Below are 22,471 nucleotides of genomic sequence, written 5' to 3' on the forward strand. Positions count from 1 at the left end.
CCCCTGTGGTTAATGTGGGGCACATTAAGAAAAATGAAACAAGTTATCATGTTTTCTTACACAACAGTATAAAAACTGGGTTAGGATTGTAGCAAGTGAAGCATACAGTTCTTTTCCTTTTGAGTTTCTTCATTCTGAATCCTAGACAGTCAGACTTAAGGACAGAAGGGGTATTTGTAAACATGCATGTGAAGTAATAACATCTCTACTTTCTGTAAAACAGGACTGACACACAAGAGAGTCCCTCAGAAAGCACAGAAAGGCCATCCTGGAGCACACACAGCATGTCAGTGTGTACCAGAAGGCAGTCAGTGCTACCTGAGAGCCAGGCACACAGAAATATCCCAACAGAAGGTAGGAATCTGGGCAGACAGACACCAAGAGAATGGGGTATGGAGGTTCTGTTCCAACTAGTGCACTGCTTAGAGAAGCCTCATTAAACTGGCATTATGTGTTCGGTTGCTAAGGGCAGAAGCCTAAAGAACCACTTGTATCCTGGCTAAAAGTTTCTAATGGATTTTTAAAGCTAAATAAAGTAGGACAGCAGAATTTAATTATCTATTTTGATTCAGATTTCAGTAATTTAAAGAAAAAACCTGGAAGTCTTCCCCCACTCACTTTGTTAAAAACATAAAGTCAGATGGAAAGAAGTTGGTAGAGCAACTCTAGGCACCCTCACTGAATGAACTTTCTAGTAGTACAGAAACCCCCTCCCTGCCAAATACACTAAAAAAGTTTTTCTGACAAAAATCCAGAATAGCAAACTTTTTAAAAAAACAAATGACAATAAGAAGAAACAAAGTCGATATTGACTGCATACCCTCCTTCCCTGTTCCTCAGTGCGGTAGGCGTGTCTATATAAACAAGAGAACACAGCTCCAGGAGGCATAAGTTCACTGGTCTCATTCCAACCGTGGGTGTGGCAAAGACGAGAAGCATCTCCCTGGCACTTGCGGTATAAGACAGGGTCCAACCTGTAAGGTTAAGAGTCAACAGATAACCTCTACTTACTACACATTTCTTTCTAACTTGTTAAAAGTTTTTACCAGGTGTTTGCTTGTGTACTCATTAACAATCTCCTCCAGGGTAGACAGATATATGCAAAAGTATATTCCTGAATTTTTTTATTAATGAATACACAGGGGTCAATCTGTAGAAGTCTGTTAATCTTCATACAGAAGATTTAAGTTCTACCTCAAAGATGTTATCCTGGCTATGTAAGGTACCTAACAATACATTAACACACTCAGCACTCACATGTCCTGGCTGAAAAACCAGGCAATTCACAACTTTTTACTCACCACTTTTTAACTAAATACTTTTTTCTAAGTGTGAATGAAATTCAATCCTACCTGATGCACTAGATTCAGTAAGATCACAAAAAGGCAAAATAAACAACCTCCCACTCAACTTTTCTCTACTAAAACTACTCCGATTCTTCCCTTGCAAGGTAAGGCAGTTATTTTTTAGTTTACCTGAATATGCTGATCAATTTGCAAAACTTGACATTTAACTTTAAATCTGGAGACACTGGATTAGGCAACGTACCTGCTTCTTCTCCAAATCAGATTAAGGCGTGCTTAATTCCATCCATTATATTATCAACTTGGGGAAGGGCCATTTAATGGGAGGAGAGAAGCTACTATTAAGTGAGTAGATTTTATGAGGCACTTTTTTGATTATGAGGGAAGGAATTAACATGATTTTAAGGTAGTACACTCAGTAAACACTGTTATTTCCACTTAGAGGGCCTGAGTAAGCAAAGGGAAATTACTGCTCAGCTTTCTTTTCTTTTTTTTTTTTTTTTTTTTGTCTTTTTTCCGTGTCCAGCAACGGATCACAACCCTCAGTGTTGCCCCCGTACCGGACCGGGGACCGGCAACGGGATCGCAACCCTCGGTGTTGCTCCTGCGCCTCGCTCAGCCAGTGAGCGGGAACCGGTCTGTATGTGGGATCCGAACCCTCGGGCGGGAGCGCCACCGCGCTTCCCAAGTGGCGCACTATCCAGTGCGCCACCGGGCCGGCCCACTGATCAGCTTTCTGTAGTCCTTTCTAGAGCTAATTGGAAAGAACAGAAATAAAAACACATCGAATCATCAAGTAAACTCTTTCTAGTAAAGTATGAAGGAAAACATATATTAATCACCAGAAATAACACCAAGGTCAAGAATTCGTATTGTTGTACTGGTCAGCAGCCAAAAACAAAGAAAAAAAAAAAATCACCAGAAGAGTTAATGACCAAAGTACAGTGGTTTAAACAACCAAAATCAGGAAGCAGCTGAACTTGGGAAGCAGGAGGTGCAGTCATAGCCAGTAGTGGCTGCTTTGAGGTGGGAAGGAAAAATAAGACATGGAAAGAGGAGAGGAACTGCAGCCAGTAAACTATATTGATTCTGACTGACTGTAATACACGTCCTTCTCCTATTTCATCCCTCACCTTTCTTTTTCGCTAATAGGATGAGAAGGGAATTATAGAATCAAGTTGTTTCTTAATAAGAATTCTTAAGGTAGAATAAATTCAATAACATTGTATTAAAAGTTAAAGAAATAAAAGCAAATTCCCATACCCAGTGCAAATCAATAAAAATACAAATGCATTATCATCTTTTTAGCAATACATCTGAAGATGCTTTTGATGCCCCAAGGTGCCAGAATTCTTTCTAGATAGATGTTTGTGGTATCAGAAACATTTTGACCCTGACTTCCAAAGGAATGGTGAATAGGGATACTTGGTATAGACTCTGCTTTTAGATTCTATTCTGAAAGCAATGAAGAATACGTTTTTCAAGGGATTGGAGTATGTTAACTATCCCAGAACTTAACAAAACTAATTTCCTACTGATTATTTCAAAATATACAGGTGACACTGACTACAAGGAGAACAGGTTGAGGCAATAAATTTACTCTGGCTTCAAAATACTCACTTCCAATCTCGGGAGATGAAATACTGCAGCTCTAAGAGACGGTGCTCACAGTCTTCCACCATTTTCTCTGTGTATAAATGTTCCATCAGACACGAGAGGATCCTAGCCATAAAATGGGTGAAATTATGAGAGACAAATGTTCTGATGACAGGTTCAGAACTCTCACATCAATATATTTCCTTGGTCTGTAGAAAAAGCTCTTTAACTATTTTCTTAGGGCAACAGGATTTTTCTCAGAATCACTCAAATTAACTGAACCTGACAGTGATGAGGCCTTCTATCAGTTTCAGAGCCACTAAGTACTCAGGACTCATCATACACAAGATCCATGTGTAGCTGCTTTATTTTTAACCATTTATTATGAAAAATTTCTAGCACACACAAAAGTAGAGAATTAAGTAACAGCCACCTTCTCTCCCCATAGCTTTATCAACCTATGACAAAGTGTGTTTTAATTCTATGCCCCCTTGCTGATATTTTGAAGCAAATTCCAGACACCATATCATTTCATTCATGGATACTTCAGCATGTTTCTCCAAAATATGAAATATCACACTACCAAGAAATTAATAAAAAATCCTTAATATCATGTAATATCCTGTTAGTTTTCAAATTTTTCCAATTATCTCATGTCTTTTTACATGTTTATTCAAATCAGGACCCAGAAAATGTCCACACATTGCATTTAATTGATAAGTACCTTTAATCTATTTTAATCTATAGCAGTTCCCCCCTTTCTCCCACTCCCTGCCCCTTTTTGGCTGGTGCAGTTATTTTTAAATTGGTAAGAAATTCTTAATTAGTCTTAAGTGTGTTTGTCTATCTCCTCCAACCATACAAAAAGCTTTAAGGAAGAATATCATGTTTAATCCCCTACCACAGCATGAACAGCAGGAGTTTTTGCATAGCGCAATGATGATAAACATGAACTACATTCACTTTATTGTTGGGTACTGCTGGCTGCAGGCTACAAAGATGTAGAAAAATACAAATACTTTACTATAGCATTTATTCATCTTTCGTAGGTCTTGGATGCAACTCCAGTACTCATTTTGTCTATGACCACCCCCTCCAACTACCACATTTTGTTTTCCATTTCAATGATAACTGATTACTTTCTAATCATTATCAATTAGCCAATGTATACGAGTCACTATACGAATGTGATGAAAAGTACAGAGTGCCAAGTATGTTGTTACTTTATCCCGTTTCTCTCATTTTTATTTGAACATTATACGAAATTATTCAGTGACCTAATATACAGGCCCATATATACTCAGTCATTGTCAACAAACAATATCATAATTCTGGGTCTAGATATCTCTACATCATGGATGAGGCAGATCCAAAGTCTCAATTCTAAGACTAGTTTTAACAAAAGTGGGTATGTGTTTCTGCTCAACAAAATTTTAGTTGTTAAACCACCCCAAAATCATTTGAGGGAATGTCCCCTGTGCTGCCAAATAAAATACAATATGGATAAATACCACAAATAAGATAACTTACATTGGGTCTCCGGATCTTATGTGTTTGCAGGCTGTCTGTATTACAGATTCACAAGCTTCATTCAAAGCTCGATCAATGCGGTAATCCGCACCGGGGTCAGTCTCTTGAATCAGAGTTTGAAGCTGGATTTAAAAAATTAAGAAGGAAGGCACTCAGGCAACAGGTAAAAGCAATGTCATCTCTTCATGTAATCAGCTGCTCAGTCTGTTATATCACAATGTACTCTAATAAGGTATTACAGTTGTCCCTGGCCAAGCTCAAAAGCTCTTGCCAAATACTTTCCAACTGGCTTCTCCACCTTGATTGCAAGTTTTTCTTTTATTGAACCACCTCTGAACATCTGCAGAACAACAGGTCTTTATAACAGGGATGTGAAGACTACCTCTTTCTTCTTATCTGACTACTTGCTAATCAGATTACTAAACCTGACACTCAGGGCCAAGCCAGAATTGAGTGGAGAAGAAGAAATAGAAGACATCTCCAGTTTGGGCCGGCCCAGTGGCGCACTGCTATAGTGCGCTGCTTGGGAAGTGCGGCGGCGCTCCCGCCGAGGGTTTGGATCCCACATACAGACCGGTTCCCGCTCACTGGCTGAGCGAGGCGCGGGAGCAACGCCGAGGGTTGCGATCCCGTTGCCGGTCCCGGCCCGGTACGGGGGCGACACTGAGGGTTGCGATCCATTGCCGGACACGGAAAAAGACAAAAAGGGAAAAAAAAAAAAAAGAAGACATCTCCAGTTAGAGACCTAATTTGGTCATAAGAATCTAGAATTTGAACTTTGCTGCAAAGACACTAGTATTAAAACAAGTGTACTCTGCCTTATTAAATAAAAGCAGATGTGAGATTTCATTTAACATACAGAAATATCAATTACAAAAGACAAGAATACTTATAATTTCCTATTTTTCCTCAACTATTTCTATACGAGAAAGAGGTAAACCAGAGCCTGCTCACTATAAATACAAAAAAAAAGTTATTATGTAGTTGAAAGTGAGAATATACTCTTTATCATTTACTTTGCTTGGTCCATGCTTTGTCATGGAACATGAAACACGAGAAGAAGCTCCTCAGATTCTTTTTTCCTGTCTCTGAGGAGAAGGCAGTTGGGGCACAGAAGAAAAGCCTCTAAATTAAGTATCAGAAGACCTGAGTTCTATTAATAGTTCTGGCTCTGCCAGACATTAGCTTTGAGAATGTGGACAAGTTGGTTAACTTTTTAGTTTCAGTTTCTTTAACTGAAGATTATAAGAAATAATAAAATATGGGACACTGGTAAACTGCAAAGAGTTTTACAGACGTAAAAGATTATTATTACAAGCACACTTCAAAAAGTTCATGGAAAGATTTGTATTATCCTTTAATTCTATTTTTCCACGAACTTTTTGAAGTACCCTCATACTACAGATGGATAGCAGATGGAGTAGAAATCTTGAAAGCAAATTTGAAAACTATAACCCTTCTGGTTTGAGTTGCTTTTTTCCAAGTTAGAGAATTGGAACCCTTTTGGAGTCACTGATTTATCCTCTGTAGTAGACTTCTTGGATCCTCATATGCTTGACCTACAATCTCACAGGTGCTCATATGAAGGCACTGGCCCCATCATGTATTTCTCAGAAAAGACAGACGAAAAGAAATAAAGAAAAAACTCCAATTCTATTATCCTAAAAAAGTAAAAAATCAGTACGAAAGAATTATAAAAGATTTCCAATATTCTGGGGTGGCAGTTATTTATACCAATTCTTGGTGGTAATTTGGGGAAGCTACAAAATACTGTGGTTAGCTGGAAGGAAGATGGCTGTCAAATGATTACCAATTTTACTTATGATGTTTGCTAACAAAGACCAAGATATTTACATCTTTTTCCAAAGGAAGTCAGAATCAACATGGGAATCTGGAAGTCTTTGCAAGAACTGTGTCCATTAAATATCCATGACTGACAGGCAAACTTTGAGAATCCACAATAAATACAATGGATTGCAACTATTAAAAGGAGAAAATGAGGGCCGGCCCGGTGGCGCACTGGAGAGTGCGCTGCTTGGGAGTGCAGCGGCGCTCCCGCCGAGGGTTCGGATCCCATGTGGACACCGGTTCCCGCTCACTGGCTGAGCGCGGTGCGGGCGCAACACCGAGGGTTGCGATCCCGTTGCTGGTCCCCAGTACGGGCGCGACACCGAGGGTTGCGATCCCGTTACCGGTCAGTAAAAAAAGACAAAAAGGAAAAAAAAAAGAAAAGGAGAAAATGAATGTCCCATAGAGACTAGCAGGCTAAAGACTGAAGAGATCATTGCCACTCTGGAATTCAGAGACAGTAGTGTGGATCATGAATTACTACATGATTATACATCTATTCCAGTCCCTGACACGCTTAGGAAATCCTGGCGAAATGCGTCAGAGAAATAATTAGTCTCGAGAATACGGTGGGCGGTCATCTTTGGCCTAGGAGAGTCTGGGCCCAGACTCGTTCAGCCATAATGGAAGAGTATTTAATAGTTCATGATTATGGTACATTGGAAGAGTATGTACTCATTAAGACAGTAATTATCCTTATTCTTTACAGTTTACTATTTGTTAAGTGATCACTGAATCAAAGCACCATCTAACCGAAAACAGGGAAAATTAATGGTCAACGACAGATTAGGTATCACAGTCTGCTGTATCAAGGAAGAAAACTTTGAAAAAGAAAGTAGAAAAGATACTTGCTCAAAATAAATTATTTCAAGCTTTTCCCAATTTCACTAAGAATAAATAATGTAGTAGAAGACAAAGGAAACATTTCTCCATTTGCATCATTCATGCCTTCAATTTTTCTGAGCAAAAGCTAAAAACCATGGGTCCATAAAAATCAAAATAAAGTGTTTCTTTGCCACTTGGCTAAATTTAATGTGGGCAAAGCCAAATATTTCACTCTCTGTGGCTGACCTCTAGATTTAGAAAGCACTTTTCTTCTGGCACAAAGGGTGACGTGGGCGGTACATATTAACCTTTCAAGTTGAGTCACTAGTTCTTTTAACAAACTACATGTCAAAAGCCCTGGAGGTAAACAAGATTCCTCCAAATAAAGTTGAAACAGTCTATTTCTTTTTTCTGTACACCAAACTACACATGTAGACTCAGTAAAAATATAGGTTTATTCCTGACCCCCCCACACCCCAACCTTTCCATGTGGCATTATGGATGAAATGTAAACACAGTCTGTCTCCTGATTCATCTGTGGTCTGGGCGCAGGCACATACATTGGCACAGAGGCTTCCTAGGGCAATCACAAGCAAGGGCAACTAAGGAACTACACTGTGACAAACTCAAACCACAACAGATTTCAGAAGCCTTCCTTCGAGCTTAGCCCAGATCGGTATTTCAGAGAAGAGGCTACATTTGTGTATTTTTTCCACCATGGTGACAGAAGCTAAAATGAAATTTTACTCCACATCAAAATTCTATGGAAATTTTGTTTCACACAGTAAAATCTTGTTTCAGACTGTAAAATTCTGATTTTACATGATTAGCAAGAAATCTAAATTCAAGATAATATTCAGTTTTTAATAAAAATGTCAACTACAAAATAAAAGACTAATTTTGGTTTTCTGAAGTTTCGCTGAAGAGAGAGCCTCAACTTTTTAATTTAGGATATATAGCTAAACCATCTTTTGTGCTTCCTAAAAGAAAGTTCACTGCACAGGGTACCACTGTTGTATTTGCTATTTTAAATTGTTCAAAGGCTCTTATCTATTAAAAAATAGCAAACATGGATAGACAATGGTAATGAAACAGATGCACTGTATCTATAATATTTTGTTAACTTATATTATGCACTTGATCTGTAGTTACTCAACTGTTTATGAACCTTGGATCAAGAAAAACTTTACCTTCCCAAGCAAAGTATGCTAATTTTTTCCAACTATCTTTATAGACTGTAAAGTTTGGGGGTGGAGAAATAAAGACCTTCCCATGCATAGTTACCTTAGTCTAATGAGAAAGATGGTGTGATTTTGAAAATGACATGCTCTCTTGATCCTTCAGGCCAGAAATTCATGCCATGTTGCATATTAATAATAAAAAGAAACTCTTAGAACAAATTTTAATTTGTGTTAACTCTCTTTCAGCCTCAACTCAATCAAACCTATTAAAACAGGCAAATTCTCTTTTGGTGGTGGACCTTTCCTGATTTATCAGAACCTGGTTTACCTTGATTTTGAGTTTAATAAATCCAATATAGCAAGTTACTCTTCCTTTAGAAACTCTTGCAAACAATGCATTTTATCCATTGCTAAGTATATAGTTCTTTTTATTGGTTATGAGCTCAAACTTTTGCTCTGCAGCAAATTCCAAATTTTTACTAAGATATACCTGAAAAAAAACAATATTCCACATCTAGTCTTTAGTATCTAACGTTCACTGTCATGTCACAAATGATCCAGATAAAGCAAGTTAGGACAATGTCAGGAAAAACCTCTTCAGCTGATAAAATGTGGCATTCAAAATGACAGTAAAAATTTTTTCCTTACCGCCTGCTGGCAGTTCATTCCAAGGTTCCCCTTCTCTCCCCGAACTACTTTCATTAGACAGTGCAGGGTTCGCCCTTTTCGATGTAATCCAGAACAGTGGTGTTCAATCTCCCCCCGACAGCTTAGGATGATCTCAGGGCTCAAAGAAAAATCTTCCATCAACATGCGTCGGTAATCTAACATCTCGCCCTGGCACTCACTGCTCACTTGTCGCCCTAAGTTAGGATGTGAGTCATAACATTACGGAAAGTGAACATTAGGATCAGAAATCACCACATATTAAAAGTACACATTTCTGTCTGGAATAGAATATACCAGTCATGCTTATATCTAGTCTGAAAAGCTTAGAACTTAGCAAAAGTTTCAGCAGCATAAAATGAGCTTAGACTCCAAAGACAAAGGTTTATCCTGTCAGTGCTCTGCATTATACAGATTTTACACTACTGAACTAATAATGCAAATGCTTTGCCAACAGAAGTCTTATAGTAAGATAACAATTGGGGTAACAATAAAAGCCAAAGAACAACCCTTACTGGCCTATACAATTAAAACTTGTGGAAAAGACTACACTTCAAATATTCACTATAACTCCCCTTGCTTCTCCGAGGTACAAATGCCAACCCAGAAAACTTAAAATAGATTAAAATTTTTTTTTCTTTAATTAATAAAAGTAAAAACACAACCACATTTACCCGCCAGCTGCCAAAAATAAATAAATAAACAAATTAAAATAGAAAATCAGTTTAAGCATTGTGCTGATAACACCAAGGTTCAGGGTTCAATCCTTGAACCGGCCAGCTGCCAAAAAAAAAAAAAAAAAATCACGTAAAAACCCAGCCATCCAGCCAGTTAGTTTAATGATAGAACCATAGTTTGAAGCTAAGACTCTCTGATCCTAAGCTCATGCGCTAAATCATGCTACCCTGACTTGCCTAAAAATGCCACATAATACGCATTTTAAAAATTAAGAATACTCAAAAGAGCAAATATAGAAGGAAACTAACATTTATACGTAGAAGGAACTTTAGAGCGTAAATCTAAAAAGGAATGAAAAGGATAAAGAAGTGAACTCTCACCTCTGTGCACAGCTGACTCCAGGCACATTAGAAGGTAAGAGAGCCTGGCCTCCCGGGACCGAGGAAGATTTTCCACATTGCACCGGTATTTCTTCAAATCACTCTTACAGGATTTGGCCAATGAATAGCTGACTTTATAATCCTGGGCAATCAGCTTTTGGCGGGTCGTTAGTGCTTCCCGACACTGAGGAAAGAGCACAGCAAGAGAGCTGTTAAGACCACTCATGTGGCTAAGCTGTTGACATGCACTTCTAAGACAAGCATGTAGACTCATAGCCAAGTGCATGCCAACTACTGTGGTCGTTACCAAAATGCCTATCTTTAAGTTTGGTTACAATTTAGCACAAGCGTGTTAAACTGTGTGGCATGAGATAGGGATAAATGGGTGGGGGAACCCTGAAATTCTATAGTTAATTGCTAACTGTTGCTATAATAGCACCTATCCTAAAGACATAAATATTTGGTAGATCCTAACACACTAACTTGATACAAAGCATCCTTTTCCTAGTCAGCATATCCCTAATGTAAATTTCACCAGCATCAAAGTAGCAACTAACATAACACTTTGTATGATCTATTCTATACTTTTTAAAATCCAATTATTTAATAGTTAATGATATAAGGAAACCAAACTGAGAAACATTTCTTCAGCTGCACAGGAAAGTAAATGACAAGACAGCTAAATTAATTACTTCCGAAAGTCTCAAAAGATTCTTGCATTCATAAAAGGACAGAGGACTAACAATATTGAGAATGCTTAATGTGACAGCTGCTGAAAAATTAAATAGCTAATTACCTATGAACACACTGGTTTGGTTAGCTTAAACTGCCTGAGTGTGTTGGACTGGCCTCAGTGTGATTCTGATATAAAATTATCTAATTTTACTTCCCAAATTGAACCCCAACTGGCCTCCCATTATCTAGATAATCTCAAACAGAGCTTCATTTTTCTGGGTTTAAGTCAAATATGCTTTAGTTCTCTGCTTAAACCCAAGTATCTCACCTCTGAAAAGGGTTAAGCTTTATCAGTCATTTACATTTTGGTATAAGATTATAAGAATATTGTTTGAGAGAATTTGAGAAAGCTTTTAAGAAATGAATGAAATATTGGTTTGTTTCAAAGTAACACCTACCTTTTCACTCATGGATTCTTCAAATTTATGGTTAAAGAGGCACTTATACACTCTGCCTTCACCAGCCTGTGTCTATAAGATGGAACACATACATTATTATTATCACTATCAGCTAAACAGTCATGCTATGCATTATCCACAATCTCATATAAAACTTTCTATTAAGTTATTATAATGTTGAGTACCTTTAAACAAATTGCTCAGCCATTTATAAAATTTAATAGCCTTTTAAAAGAAAAGTGAGTGCAGTAAAGATGAAAAAAGTTTTCCCATGATGTTTGGCTGTTATTATTTGTTCTTAAATATATTGTTAATTAGGAACCCAAGAGAAGTGTCAGGGTGTCTTTTTCTTACAACTTTATGCTAGAGTCGATAAAACTCTTGTAATCAGTGGCTCTGATAGTTAAAGCTGTTAATTCAAAACAGCGGGCAGAGTGGAAGTATATACAAGTCACTCTCGGTCCTTTGTTGTAAGGATGAAGACTATTCTATTTAAAGTGTTATAAAGTTGTCCTATAGGGTTAGCAGGTAGTAATCAAAGACTCGGTTTTAAATTAGCTGCCTATGGGCCGGCCCGGTGGCGCACTGGAGAGTGTGCCGCTTGGGAGTGCGGCGGCGCTCCCGCCGAGGGTTCGGATCCCATGTGGAGACCGGTTCGGTTCCCGCTCACTGGCTGAGCGCGGTGCGGGTGCAACAACGAGGGTTGCGATCCCGTTGCCGGTCCCCGGTGTGGGCGCGACACCGAGGGTTGCGATCCCGTTACCGGTCAGGAAAAAAGACAAAAAGGAGAAAAAAAAAACGAGGGTTGCGATCCCGTTGCCGGTCCCCGGTGTGGGCGCGACACCGAGGGTTGCGATCCCGTTACCGGTCAGTAAAAAAGACAAAAAGGAAAAAAAAAAAATAATAAATAAATTAGCTGCCTAATGTTTTCTTCACCTTAGCATTTAGCCATTGAATAGATGTGAATAGCATTCCCTGGTAAAATAAGATTCCTATAGATAAAGCAGACTTTTGAGAACTGAAATTGAGAAGTGAGATAAAGTATAAAAAATAATGTGTGGAGATTGTCAGAAGCCAACTGCTAACTAAATGTTAAATCATCAATGTTGAGCATCCAATACCATTTTCTGTTATCCTGGGACCAATTCCATCTTCTATCTCAGTGGCTTTTCTACATGTGAGGGTTTGTGATGGTTTATTTTACCTTGGAATAGAGTATTAAAAATATTTTAAAAGAAAAGGAAGAAAAGAAAAACAGCTTCTGAGCTGACTCACATTTTCACAAAAACGCTCTCGATCATCTCGGCAAGCGAAATATAAATGCCGGTCTAAATGAAAGTCATCTGAGGACAGCTCAGCCACCCGGAGAATGGCTTTCTTGCAGAGTTCAGAGACTTGAATCTTGGGATCTCTTTCTTCTGCTTCCTTCACCAGGCCTTTCTCCAAGCACGATACCACCTCACCTTGTGAATGTGCATCCTAAAATAGCAAGCACACTAATATTTTAAAATTTGTACCACATGGGTTTCAAATAAACATCATTTAGTTAAAAAAAAAAAAAGTAACAAAAAAAGAAACCCCTGACATATAGTTAGCTTAATGATGTTCTACTGAGAAATCAATAGGAAACAATCACTTTGTGGAAGTTAAGGAAAATGCCCTCAATAATCTTTGGTTAGAATATAATATTTTGCATGCTACAAATGGAAACAGAGATCCTGGGAAATTTCAGTACAGTTTAGTTAGCACTGGAAATAGAAACATGAATTTTTAAAGTTTAAAATGTCAGAAAATTCATAAGAAATGACATCAGCCCAATGCTCTGATCACAGATCATGTAAATAATGAAATAACATTGCAGAAATCTATTCATTTATCGCTAAGAGCTAGGCATTTCCAAAATAATTGTGCTTTCAGTCAAGTTATAAAACAACAAACCACAAAATCCACTGAAAAAAGATGTTATAGAGAATCACTTTCTCCTTTTTATACTCTATACTGTCCACAAACACTCCAATATGTACAATTTGTAATGTAATACTCACTTTGATGTTTTGGATTTATCTTAACACAATTTAACAAGATTACCACTGTTTATACAACTGCTTTTGTCAATTTTCCTAAGAGCATCCAATTATCTTCAATTGCACATTTCATCAACCCCATAGCAACCACAAGCATTCATTCATCCAAAATATAAGGAACTTCCCCTAAATATTTTCTGTTAAAGAGTTCTAATCTTCTATATTCATAAGATACGCTTCAACAACTTGAGAAGTATAACCATTAATATAGCAAACCAAAGCAGCTAAAAATACAGTGCTAGCACTTATTTATATACATACATACACACAATCTTGTTATAGTAAAAAATATGTCTATGAAACCATCTGTATATAATAAAGATTCCTAAAACCACATAGGGAAACATCTACTTTGGGCAAAATTCCAACTTAACAAAAGAATGTACATAAGTATATATCTTTTCTATTTTACTGTAATAGGATTTGTCCTATAGCACATTAATTTCCAAGTGTTTCCATGAATTTTGGGGGTGGGGTGGGGTGGCAGCTGGCCAGTACAGGATCCAAACCCTTGACCCTGGTGTTATCAGTTCCATGAGAACTTTCATATTTTCTCCTAACACACCTATGAAGAAAGGATAGGGCTTTGATATCTACTGTGCAAAAGAATAAACAAAGGCCTTAGAGGAGTTAAGCAGCTCACCTGAGTTGCAGAACATAAGGCACCTAGCTAACAGTCCATCATTTATTTTTTTAGACCTGGGGTTAATTTGGGTAGGGTGGGGATGGTGAGGGTTGGTTCTAGGAAATGCCTAAAATTTGTATATAGGTTTTGTATATTTTTCTGAGGAGGGTTCATAGCTTTTATTAAATTTTCAGAAGATTTCCTGACCCAAAACTGATTTAGAAGCACACTACACTAGGAGATTCTAGTAGTGCCTTCCTATTCTCTATCTGTACCTTGACTTTTTTCACTAGCTGTATGAGTCTACCCAATGCTTAGAAATCTGGGATGACTGAAAGGTTTATTTTTTATTTTTTTTATTTTTATTTTTGTCCTTTGTGAGACCGGCCGCACCGCGCTCAGCCAGTGAGCGCTGTGAGCACACCGGTCATCCCTATATAGGATCTGAACCCGCGGCGGGAGCGCTGCTGCGCTCCCAACGCCGCACTCTGCCGAGTGCGCCACGGGCTCGGCCCTGAAAGGTTTTTTTAGAGAGCAATTCTCAACAGATGAATAAAACTCTAAGAGAGGAATGACAAAAAGATAAGGACAGAGAGAAAAGTATACACGCCACAGAAATCCAGAATAAGGCTTATTTTTTTCTTCCTAATTTATGAGTGACACTCAAGTTTTTCTGACTTTGGCCACTTAGGCAAGGTCTACCCAATTCTACTTCCCGAGGACAAATAAATCTATGATGATAAAGATTTGAACAGAAACATATCATCACATACTATTTACAGTATACAACAGATTATTATAAATGTTATAAAATAATGTCTTATTCCAAATTTTAGTAGCTTGTTATTATTCATATAGCTGCTAGCAATTAGCCTTTTTCTACCAATTGTTTTAAAAAATTAGATTTTAATCATATATAACAATGTATAAAAAATCTATAGAGCCACACATCTGCCTATACGAGCGTACTTCAAAAATATTATTTTGGGGGCCGGCCTGGAGGCGCACTCGGTGGAGTGCGGCGCTTGGGAGCGCGGTGGCGCTCCCGCCGAGGATTCGGATCCCATATTGAGACCGGTCCGCTCACTGGTTGAGCGCGGTGTGGGCGCGACACCGAGGGTTGCGATCCCGTTACCGGTCACGAAAAAAGACAAAAAGGGGAAAAAAAACTATTTTTTAATTTTATTTTTCCACCAACTTTCTGAGGTACTCCTGTAAGAATCAAAAGAAAGGACTTACATTTTTTCATTGTAAGATCTGACAGATTATGGATCATACCGAGAATCACTGTTCTAAAGCATCAGAAAAGAGGTTAAAAATGATACTGTGATAGTTGACTCTTGATTGAAGTTCAACCTTTAATCCTGGCACAAAGTAAAGAAATGACTTCCATGTAATGTGTCTGCTAAGTGCTTCCCTGCATATTTTGGGTTTATAATTGTTTTAAATATGCCACTAGGAAGATTAACTATTTAGGGCAATTATATTTCTTAAAGGTTTCACTGACTTCTCGTTAGATTTAAGGTACATCATGATGGTATGAGAATCCCATAAGGAATCTAAGATTTCATTTTCATTATAACAACTGTAGTACGCACATTGGTATTAGGTCATAACACCACTTCTACTAGATGTTTTCATTCATCATAACTTTCAGATAGAAAATTTTTTCAAATAAAGATTTTTCAGGTGTTCCGCAGTCCCTAAGGTCTTTGGTTTCACGCATTTGAGTCATATAATTGAAATGTCAACAAATATTTGACAATGAAGACTGTATGGCTAATTACTGAATATGAATGAAAGTGAGGTGAACTATACACCTGTACGTTATCTTCATAAAATAATGAAAATAAAATTACTTAGGTTAAAAAAAGTTATTAATAAACAGGCTTCACATATAAATAACAGTGACTCTGTAAATGGACTTAAAATAAATTTTTATTAACTATTGTGATGAGAAAAACATCTGCCTGAAAACTACTGCCAGTATCTTGATCAGTTTTTACAAGTTTGATAGGTAGTATTTTTTCTTCCCTATATTCCTGTCCTTAAAAAAACCAACCAAACAAACAAACAAAAAAACAGAGAAGGATAACACTAATTTCAAAAGAGTAGGCAAGAACTCAATTTTCATCTCTGCTATAAACCATTCTCTATTTCAAATGTTTCTAGTCTCTTCTGTGATCTACCTCACTACATAAAGAATGTCTGAATTACTCAAAGTAATTGTTAAAAGCAGGGAATGATAAAATGGTATAACTACTGATAGAAAAGTGTAAAAGTAGTAACACTGTGGCACATGTCTATAATTAAGTTCCTGAATTGGAGGCCACATTCTACTTTTTCTTCAGATGATGTAAATCTTTTCCACGTTTACTTTTAGAAATCTGCCCTTTCATTTTGACATCATTTATCTAGAAAATTCTAAAGGATTTATTAACACATGTTCATTGTTCTAACATTTAACTAACATTTTGGGAAAAATCATTAAAGTTTTAAAATTATGACCTTCATATATTCATACAGAGGTGGGGTACTAACAGATTAACCATGACTCCTCTCCTCTGACTGCTGGAGGTCAGTTCAAAGCCAGTCATAGAAGAGTTTTCAAGCTCCAGTGGCAGAAATTTTGAAATTGATGATCCTGTTCTCTTCTGTGGTCCGAAGCTAATTCATTAACTTTCAGAATAATTTTAATATCTAAATAACTGGCTTCAGAGAAGCAAACTATAGTTAGAAAAGGCAAAAGAAGAGCTGAGGACATGCTCTCCCATTTCTAAACTTGGCTGTAACACTACAGCAAATTATATAAGAAGGAACATGCTTTTTCAGACATGAGTCCATCTCACTGTCCACAAAACACAAGAAAGCCTTTGATGCCAGCAGGGTGATCTGGTATAAACAGAAATTTCATCCAAATGGTATACATATCATTTTTGTCATTTTTATCTTTGATCCACAGAAACATTTTTTGTTATTTTATCAAAGTTGAATAAACAATCCTATCATGTCTTTAGGCTCCTGCAGTACTATTTCTATTTTCTGCAATCACTTCAGTGACTGCAAACTTAGTAACTCATGTAGTTGAAAGCAGGTTTTATACTGACAATTTAGAGAGCTAGGGAGAAGCTAATCAGCTATTAGCTTGATGGTCAGTAGGCAAGAACTATTACAAGAGGAAACTGTAATGGTCTATTTTACATGTGGACCACTAATGAGAAATGTGAAAAAGCGTCACTGCTGACTCCTGAAAAGTATGTTTGGATCTCTATGTGGAGATTTTTAAAGGAGTGAGGTTTGAAAATGTATATAATTTTCAACAACCTAAATAAAGCCAGAGGAGATTCCTGACTCATCAGCGTGACTTAAGTTCTTTTGTGCCATTTCTAGAGTCTGCTGGGAAGGAAAAAGTTGCCACCTTTATTAGAATTGGTCTTTCTTTAGTTGTCTGAAAGTTTTATTCCACGCTCACAGAGCTTTCAAGACCAACTCAGAGGTACCCTATAAAAGGGACAGGGCCCTGATTTGGTATGAAGGAAAAGACAACAGGGCTTTGGTGACAGCCAGACAATAACCAGCAAGAAACCCTTCATTTGAACTGGTGCACTCAGTTCCAGGATCTTAACACCATGCTCCTTTTGTCAATGACAGATGCCTGCAAACCAAGAACAACTGGAGGGCAAAGAGACAAATGAGTTTTATTTTCCATCATATTTCCTAAACAGCATCCACTCATTAGTTTTCAGGAATTTCTTTAATCCCTCCTGAGCAAACAAATTCAGAATAAACGTGGCCAAACCTCCATTGTGACCTTCTGTTCACCAGTCTAATAAGCTCCAAAACAGGATTAGATATAATTAAGAAAGAAGACACTAGCTAGGTAGTTATTTTTTTTCCTGTTTTTACTAAAATCAGTTCGTCTGAGATGAAGATGATACATCACATTTTTAGAGCATCTTTCTCTGACAAGCTAACAGTACCTTTACATATTTCTAAATTTTCTAATATTTAAATACCTCATTTTACAGATAGAGAGCAACCACTGTGCTTGCTAAGTAATTTTTTTATGGTAACGGTGAGGTATATGCAGAGAAAAATTAGAGAATTCAGTTTTCTCTTTCCCCAGAGACACATTATAGGTAACCAGCAACTGGTCTGATATTTTGATGATAACACGACAATTAGCAGATGTTAATTCCTCTGCCTCCCCATACGATAATGAAACATTTTGTTACAAACATATGCAATGCATTCACAGGTCAACTAGCCTTAGATCTTACAGCTGTCTGAGCAAGTTTATTTAATTTCAGCTTTAAAGTAATCTTTAGCCCTAACCTTTTCCCATGCCAATTATACAAAGCTTTCCATTCACTAAAATTTTTTTTTTTTTTTTTTTTTGGCGGCTGGCCAGTAAGGGGATCTGAACCACTGACCTTGGTGCTATCAGCACCATGCTCTAACCAAGTGAGCTAACCATTCACCAAATTTTTAAGACCCTTTGGTGAAGCCAATGTAGTAGATACCTTTTCTCCAAGCCGAATGCTGCCGCATTTCAGGATGTTGATGTCATTTTTGCAGTCATCCATGAAGCCACAGATTAAACGGTAATCACTGAAAATGATGGCAGTCATCTTGGTAATGTACTGGTGACACTGATACTCAGTGATGTTGCCTCGGTGATCCACCAAGCAAGAAACCATGTAACCTTTTCCAACTGGCTCATCAGCACATTCTTTAATCTGCTCAAAAGAAAGCGACTGTTTTACACAAGTATTCTATGCTCATATCAAACAACCTTTATGAAAGAGAAAATGTCAGATATTTTCCTGTTGATTTCCCATCTCTTTACTTGTGAGGGAAAAAGGAAAACATTTAGAAATACCTTCATTTTATTTTATTTTATTTTATTTTATTTTTTTTGTCTTTTTCCATGTCCGGCAACGGTTCGCAACCCTCGGTGTTGCCCCCGCGCCTCGCTCAGCCAGTGAGCGGGAACCGGTCTGTATGTGGGATCCGAACCCTCGACGGGAGCGCCGCCACGCCTCCCCAAGCGGCGCACTAGCGCAGTGCGCCACCGGGCCAGCCCCGAAATACCTTCATTTTAAAGAAATAGAGATTGTTGTGCCTTCTAAGAAATGCTGATTAATGTGTTTTGCAAGAAAATACATACATATTCAAATACTTAGGTAGAACTCATTTCTCTCTACGACCATTCCAGGCTGAACACGACCGATCTTGTCTGATCTCGGAAACATATTCAAATACTTAGGTAGAACTCATTTCTAAATGGAGTAAAAAAAGCTTTTTGCATCTACAGCTTTAGCATGGTCCTATTCAGAAGTCCTTTTCAACCACTCAAAGAATGCAGTGGATAGTGAGGAGATGAATCTAGGGAGTAGGTCTGGAAAACAGGTGCAGAACTGATGTCTAGCTGTACATCCCAAGCCAAGATACACAGCAAGTATTATCATTAGATAAACCTAATGGCCGAGAGGAGAGGGGAGGGAGAGCATAATATCACTTCTTAACATGACATTAATGTGTTCTGAATTAACTACAGATTTGTACATGTGTTTTTGAAATCAGAAGAATCCAAGCTTAATTGCTGTGGTCTGGAACAGAAACATATTTAAAATGGTGTTCAGTGCATTCGGGCAAGAAGCTTGGGAAGTGGAAGGCCACTGCAAACCTATTTTGAGTGGTTTAGATATATGATCAAGTGGATCAAGCAGACAGATTCAACATGGTTAGTGTTCTTGCAAAGTTCACCCCAAACCACAAATGCTAATAAAGCAAACTAGCCCCAAAATGCTGAAATTCAGGCACGAAAAAGTAAAATCTATTTATAGGGTTATAAACTTGAATTACAAAGCAGAGAAGCTTGTTTGGAAAAAGCCTAATGCATTTGGGGAAATTAAAAACAAACAGAAGTGGCAGTTCTGACAAGAGAAAGAGCTAGATATAAATGTTTATTCCGAATATAAATGAGAAAGGAGTTTTATTCGTTTAAAACCAATAAAGACCATTCTCCCCTACCACACCATCTATCATAAGTATGCACATAAGGCAGAACAAATACTATCTCCTTTTTCAAAAGACTGTGGGTAAAGGACATACCACATACTAATTATCCTATAGGTAACTGAGCTAGTTGCTTCATGTCCAACACCAGTATTAAATCTAGACCAAGTAAAAAACTCAGTTCAAGAGAGAAAATCATGCTTACTTTTAAAGAAGCAAACTTGGGAATTTAAGTACATAGTCTCACACTGGATTCAGAGGGCGCAGAGATTTTCAACAGTCAAGATGAATGCAATTCTTTCAGCTTAACCTTGAGCACTTTTTTGTGATGCCTAAAAAGAGGGTCATGAGTGTATTTCCAGGAAAAGGTTTTTTTTCAGCAAAAGAGTTAAGTTTGAAAAGTGAAAAGAGGAATAGCTGCTTGAAAATCCCAGCATTTGTAATTCAACCATAGGGAAAAAAAACCTGTATAAAAAACAGGACTACTGGCAGACACCTTGGTTTTAAAACAAAGTAGAGAAGCAGTCACACAGGCCCTAATATTGGGCAATCAACAGTTAAAAAATCTGAAAACCAAGAGCACATTTTTAATCAGAGTCCCAATAAGAAAGTATATGTATATGTAGCTTCAGTCACTTAAGATTTTACCAAAACACTGTATTTCAGTTCACCTCTAATTTAAATAGGGTGTAATGTTTAAATAAGAAGTTTATGTTTTTCTTCAACAATCCTGTTGAAGCATCTTTTCCTTCTATCTTATTAAACTTCTAAGATTAACAGCGAAAAGCATTAAATCATCAACATATTTAAGAGTGGGAGTAACTCTGAAGTGCCTGAGAAGCAGATTCATAAGGTACCATTAGAACAATGCTGCAGTCACTCTATTTTTTGACAGGAGACAGAAGGAAAGCAGGCAGTTAAATAGCTCAATTGTAGAAAGTAAATACATTTGGGGCCGGCCCGGTGGCGCACTGGATAAGTGCGCCACTTGGGAAGCGCAGCGGCGCTCCCACCCGAGGGTTCGGATCCCACATACAGAGCGGTTCCCACTCACTGGCTGAGCGAGGCGCGGGAGCAACACCGAGGGTTGCGATCCCGTTGCCGGTCCCCGGCCCGGTACGGGGGCAACACTGAGGGTTGCGAGCCGTTGCCGGACACGGAAAAAGACAAAAGACAAAAAAAAAACAAAAAGAAAGTAAATACATTTGGTTTGCAGTTTGCAGGTATTTTTGTGATGCTGTTTTTCTCCCTGGAAATAGGATTCCAAAATTAAGAAGGAAGATAGAAGAGAGATGTAGAATAAAATGTCTTGCTGGTAACTATGTTCTTCCTGATACTTAATTTTCCTGACTCCCCATAGAGAGAGAGAAGTGTTCTCGTTACTCAAATTTTTCACAGAACCACAACACCCCAAAGGGTCACAGAGGACCATAATTACACATACATTATAAGGAAGCCAGCCTCATGCAAAGAGTGAAATTATTTTGGTGAATACGTGTATACTCTGAACTAAATTTCAACACGGCAATCAAATTGGTATGTATTTAACACTGAATCAAAACGGGGTGAAACAAACATGTGTACTGTATATATATCCCAATGTGTCTTTTAAAAAAACCTACTTATACTTGGATAGTTCCATAATATTGTGGGAATACACAAACATTTAAAGTTCAAGCCTAGGAATCATTTGTTTGTTACTATTTCTTTTTGTTATTAAGCAAACACCTCTGCCCTTGATATTTTAAAGTTACAGGTTAAGTCATATAGCTAACTAAGGGAATTTGAGATGTAGAATATTAAAGGTAGGAGGTGAAGATCAATTTTTCAAAGACATGCCATTCTATTCTGAAGCCCCAAGGTAGATATGAAGGTCATTATTCTAAAAGAATAAAACATATCTGCTCCAGTATCAAAAGGTTTAAGAAAGCAAGTTCTACAAGACCCGATCATGACAACATAAGTGAGGAACACAAGGTGACTGCTTATTTGGGTGGGATGAGGTCTTCCTTAAGAGCTGTGGAGAAAGTGGCCCTGACTTAAATCATCAATAGGGACACCTGGAGAACAGATTAATATATCGCGAGATCTGTGACTATTAACTTTGGGGTGGAAAATAGCAACTTCTGGAGAGCACAGAATCTCTATGATTTTCATACTTCAGTATGCAGAAATATCTGGTTTTCTGGAGTTTCTATTACTGATTTTAAAAAACTCTAAAAATGAAAAAAAATTTTAAATACCACAATTTTCACTGATATTATCTGTTGTTTGCACTCAGCCAAGATAAATAATTCAAAAATTTCTCCCACTATCATCTGTACAGTGCTATATACATTTACATGTTTTTGTCTTTATATCCAATATCAAATTACTACAATATACACAATCACATCATTCACCTTTTTAACACTAACTCCTATTATTTGAAGTATATGCCTCTGTGGTTCAATTGATCCAACTGCATAGCCAAAACACTTCGGATGTTTATAGGCCTCATGGTGAAACCATTCTGATATGCATCAGATACAGCAGGTTGTACAATGTGCAAGAGAGCACTGATGACCTCAGCAACTGGACTCACTGTTTGGGGACCAACA

At 37.7% G+C, this 22,471-nt stretch overlaps 1 protein-coding gene across 1 annotated transcript in view; it reads right to left on the reverse strand.

Annotated features, from left to right (window-relative positions):
• Positions 1-22,471, reverse strand: part of GLG1 (golgi glycoprotein 1) — a 140,335-nt gene that overhangs the window by 28,155 nt on the left and 89,709 nt on the right. The window contains exons 4-11 of the mRNA XM_008572774.1: positions 18,374-18,589; positions 12,417-12,620; positions 11,142-11,213; positions 10,009-10,192; positions 8,933-9,147; positions 4,431-4,552; positions 2,925-3,026; positions 821-974 (exon numbers count right to left, since the gene is read on the reverse strand). Coding sequence (XP_008570996.1) covers positions 821-974; positions 2,925-3,026; positions 4,431-4,552; positions 8,933-9,147; positions 10,009-10,192; positions 11,142-11,213; positions 12,417-12,620; positions 18,374-18,550 — 1,230 coding nt within the window. The 5' untranslated portion in view covers positions 18,551-18,589. The remainder of the gene's footprint in view (positions 1-820; positions 975-2,924; positions 3,027-4,430; positions 4,553-8,932; positions 9,148-10,008; positions 10,193-11,141; positions 11,214-12,416; positions 12,621-18,373; positions 18,590-22,471) is intronic.

This window comes from Galeopterus variegatus, unplaced genomic scaffold (assembly GCF_000696425.1).
Source record: "Galeopterus variegatus unplaced genomic scaffold, G_variegatus-3.0.2 Scaffold835, whole genome shotgun sequence".
In the NCBI taxonomy this organism is placed as follows: domain Eukaryota; kingdom Metazoa; phylum Chordata; class Mammalia; order Dermoptera; family Cynocephalidae; genus Galeopterus; species Galeopterus variegatus.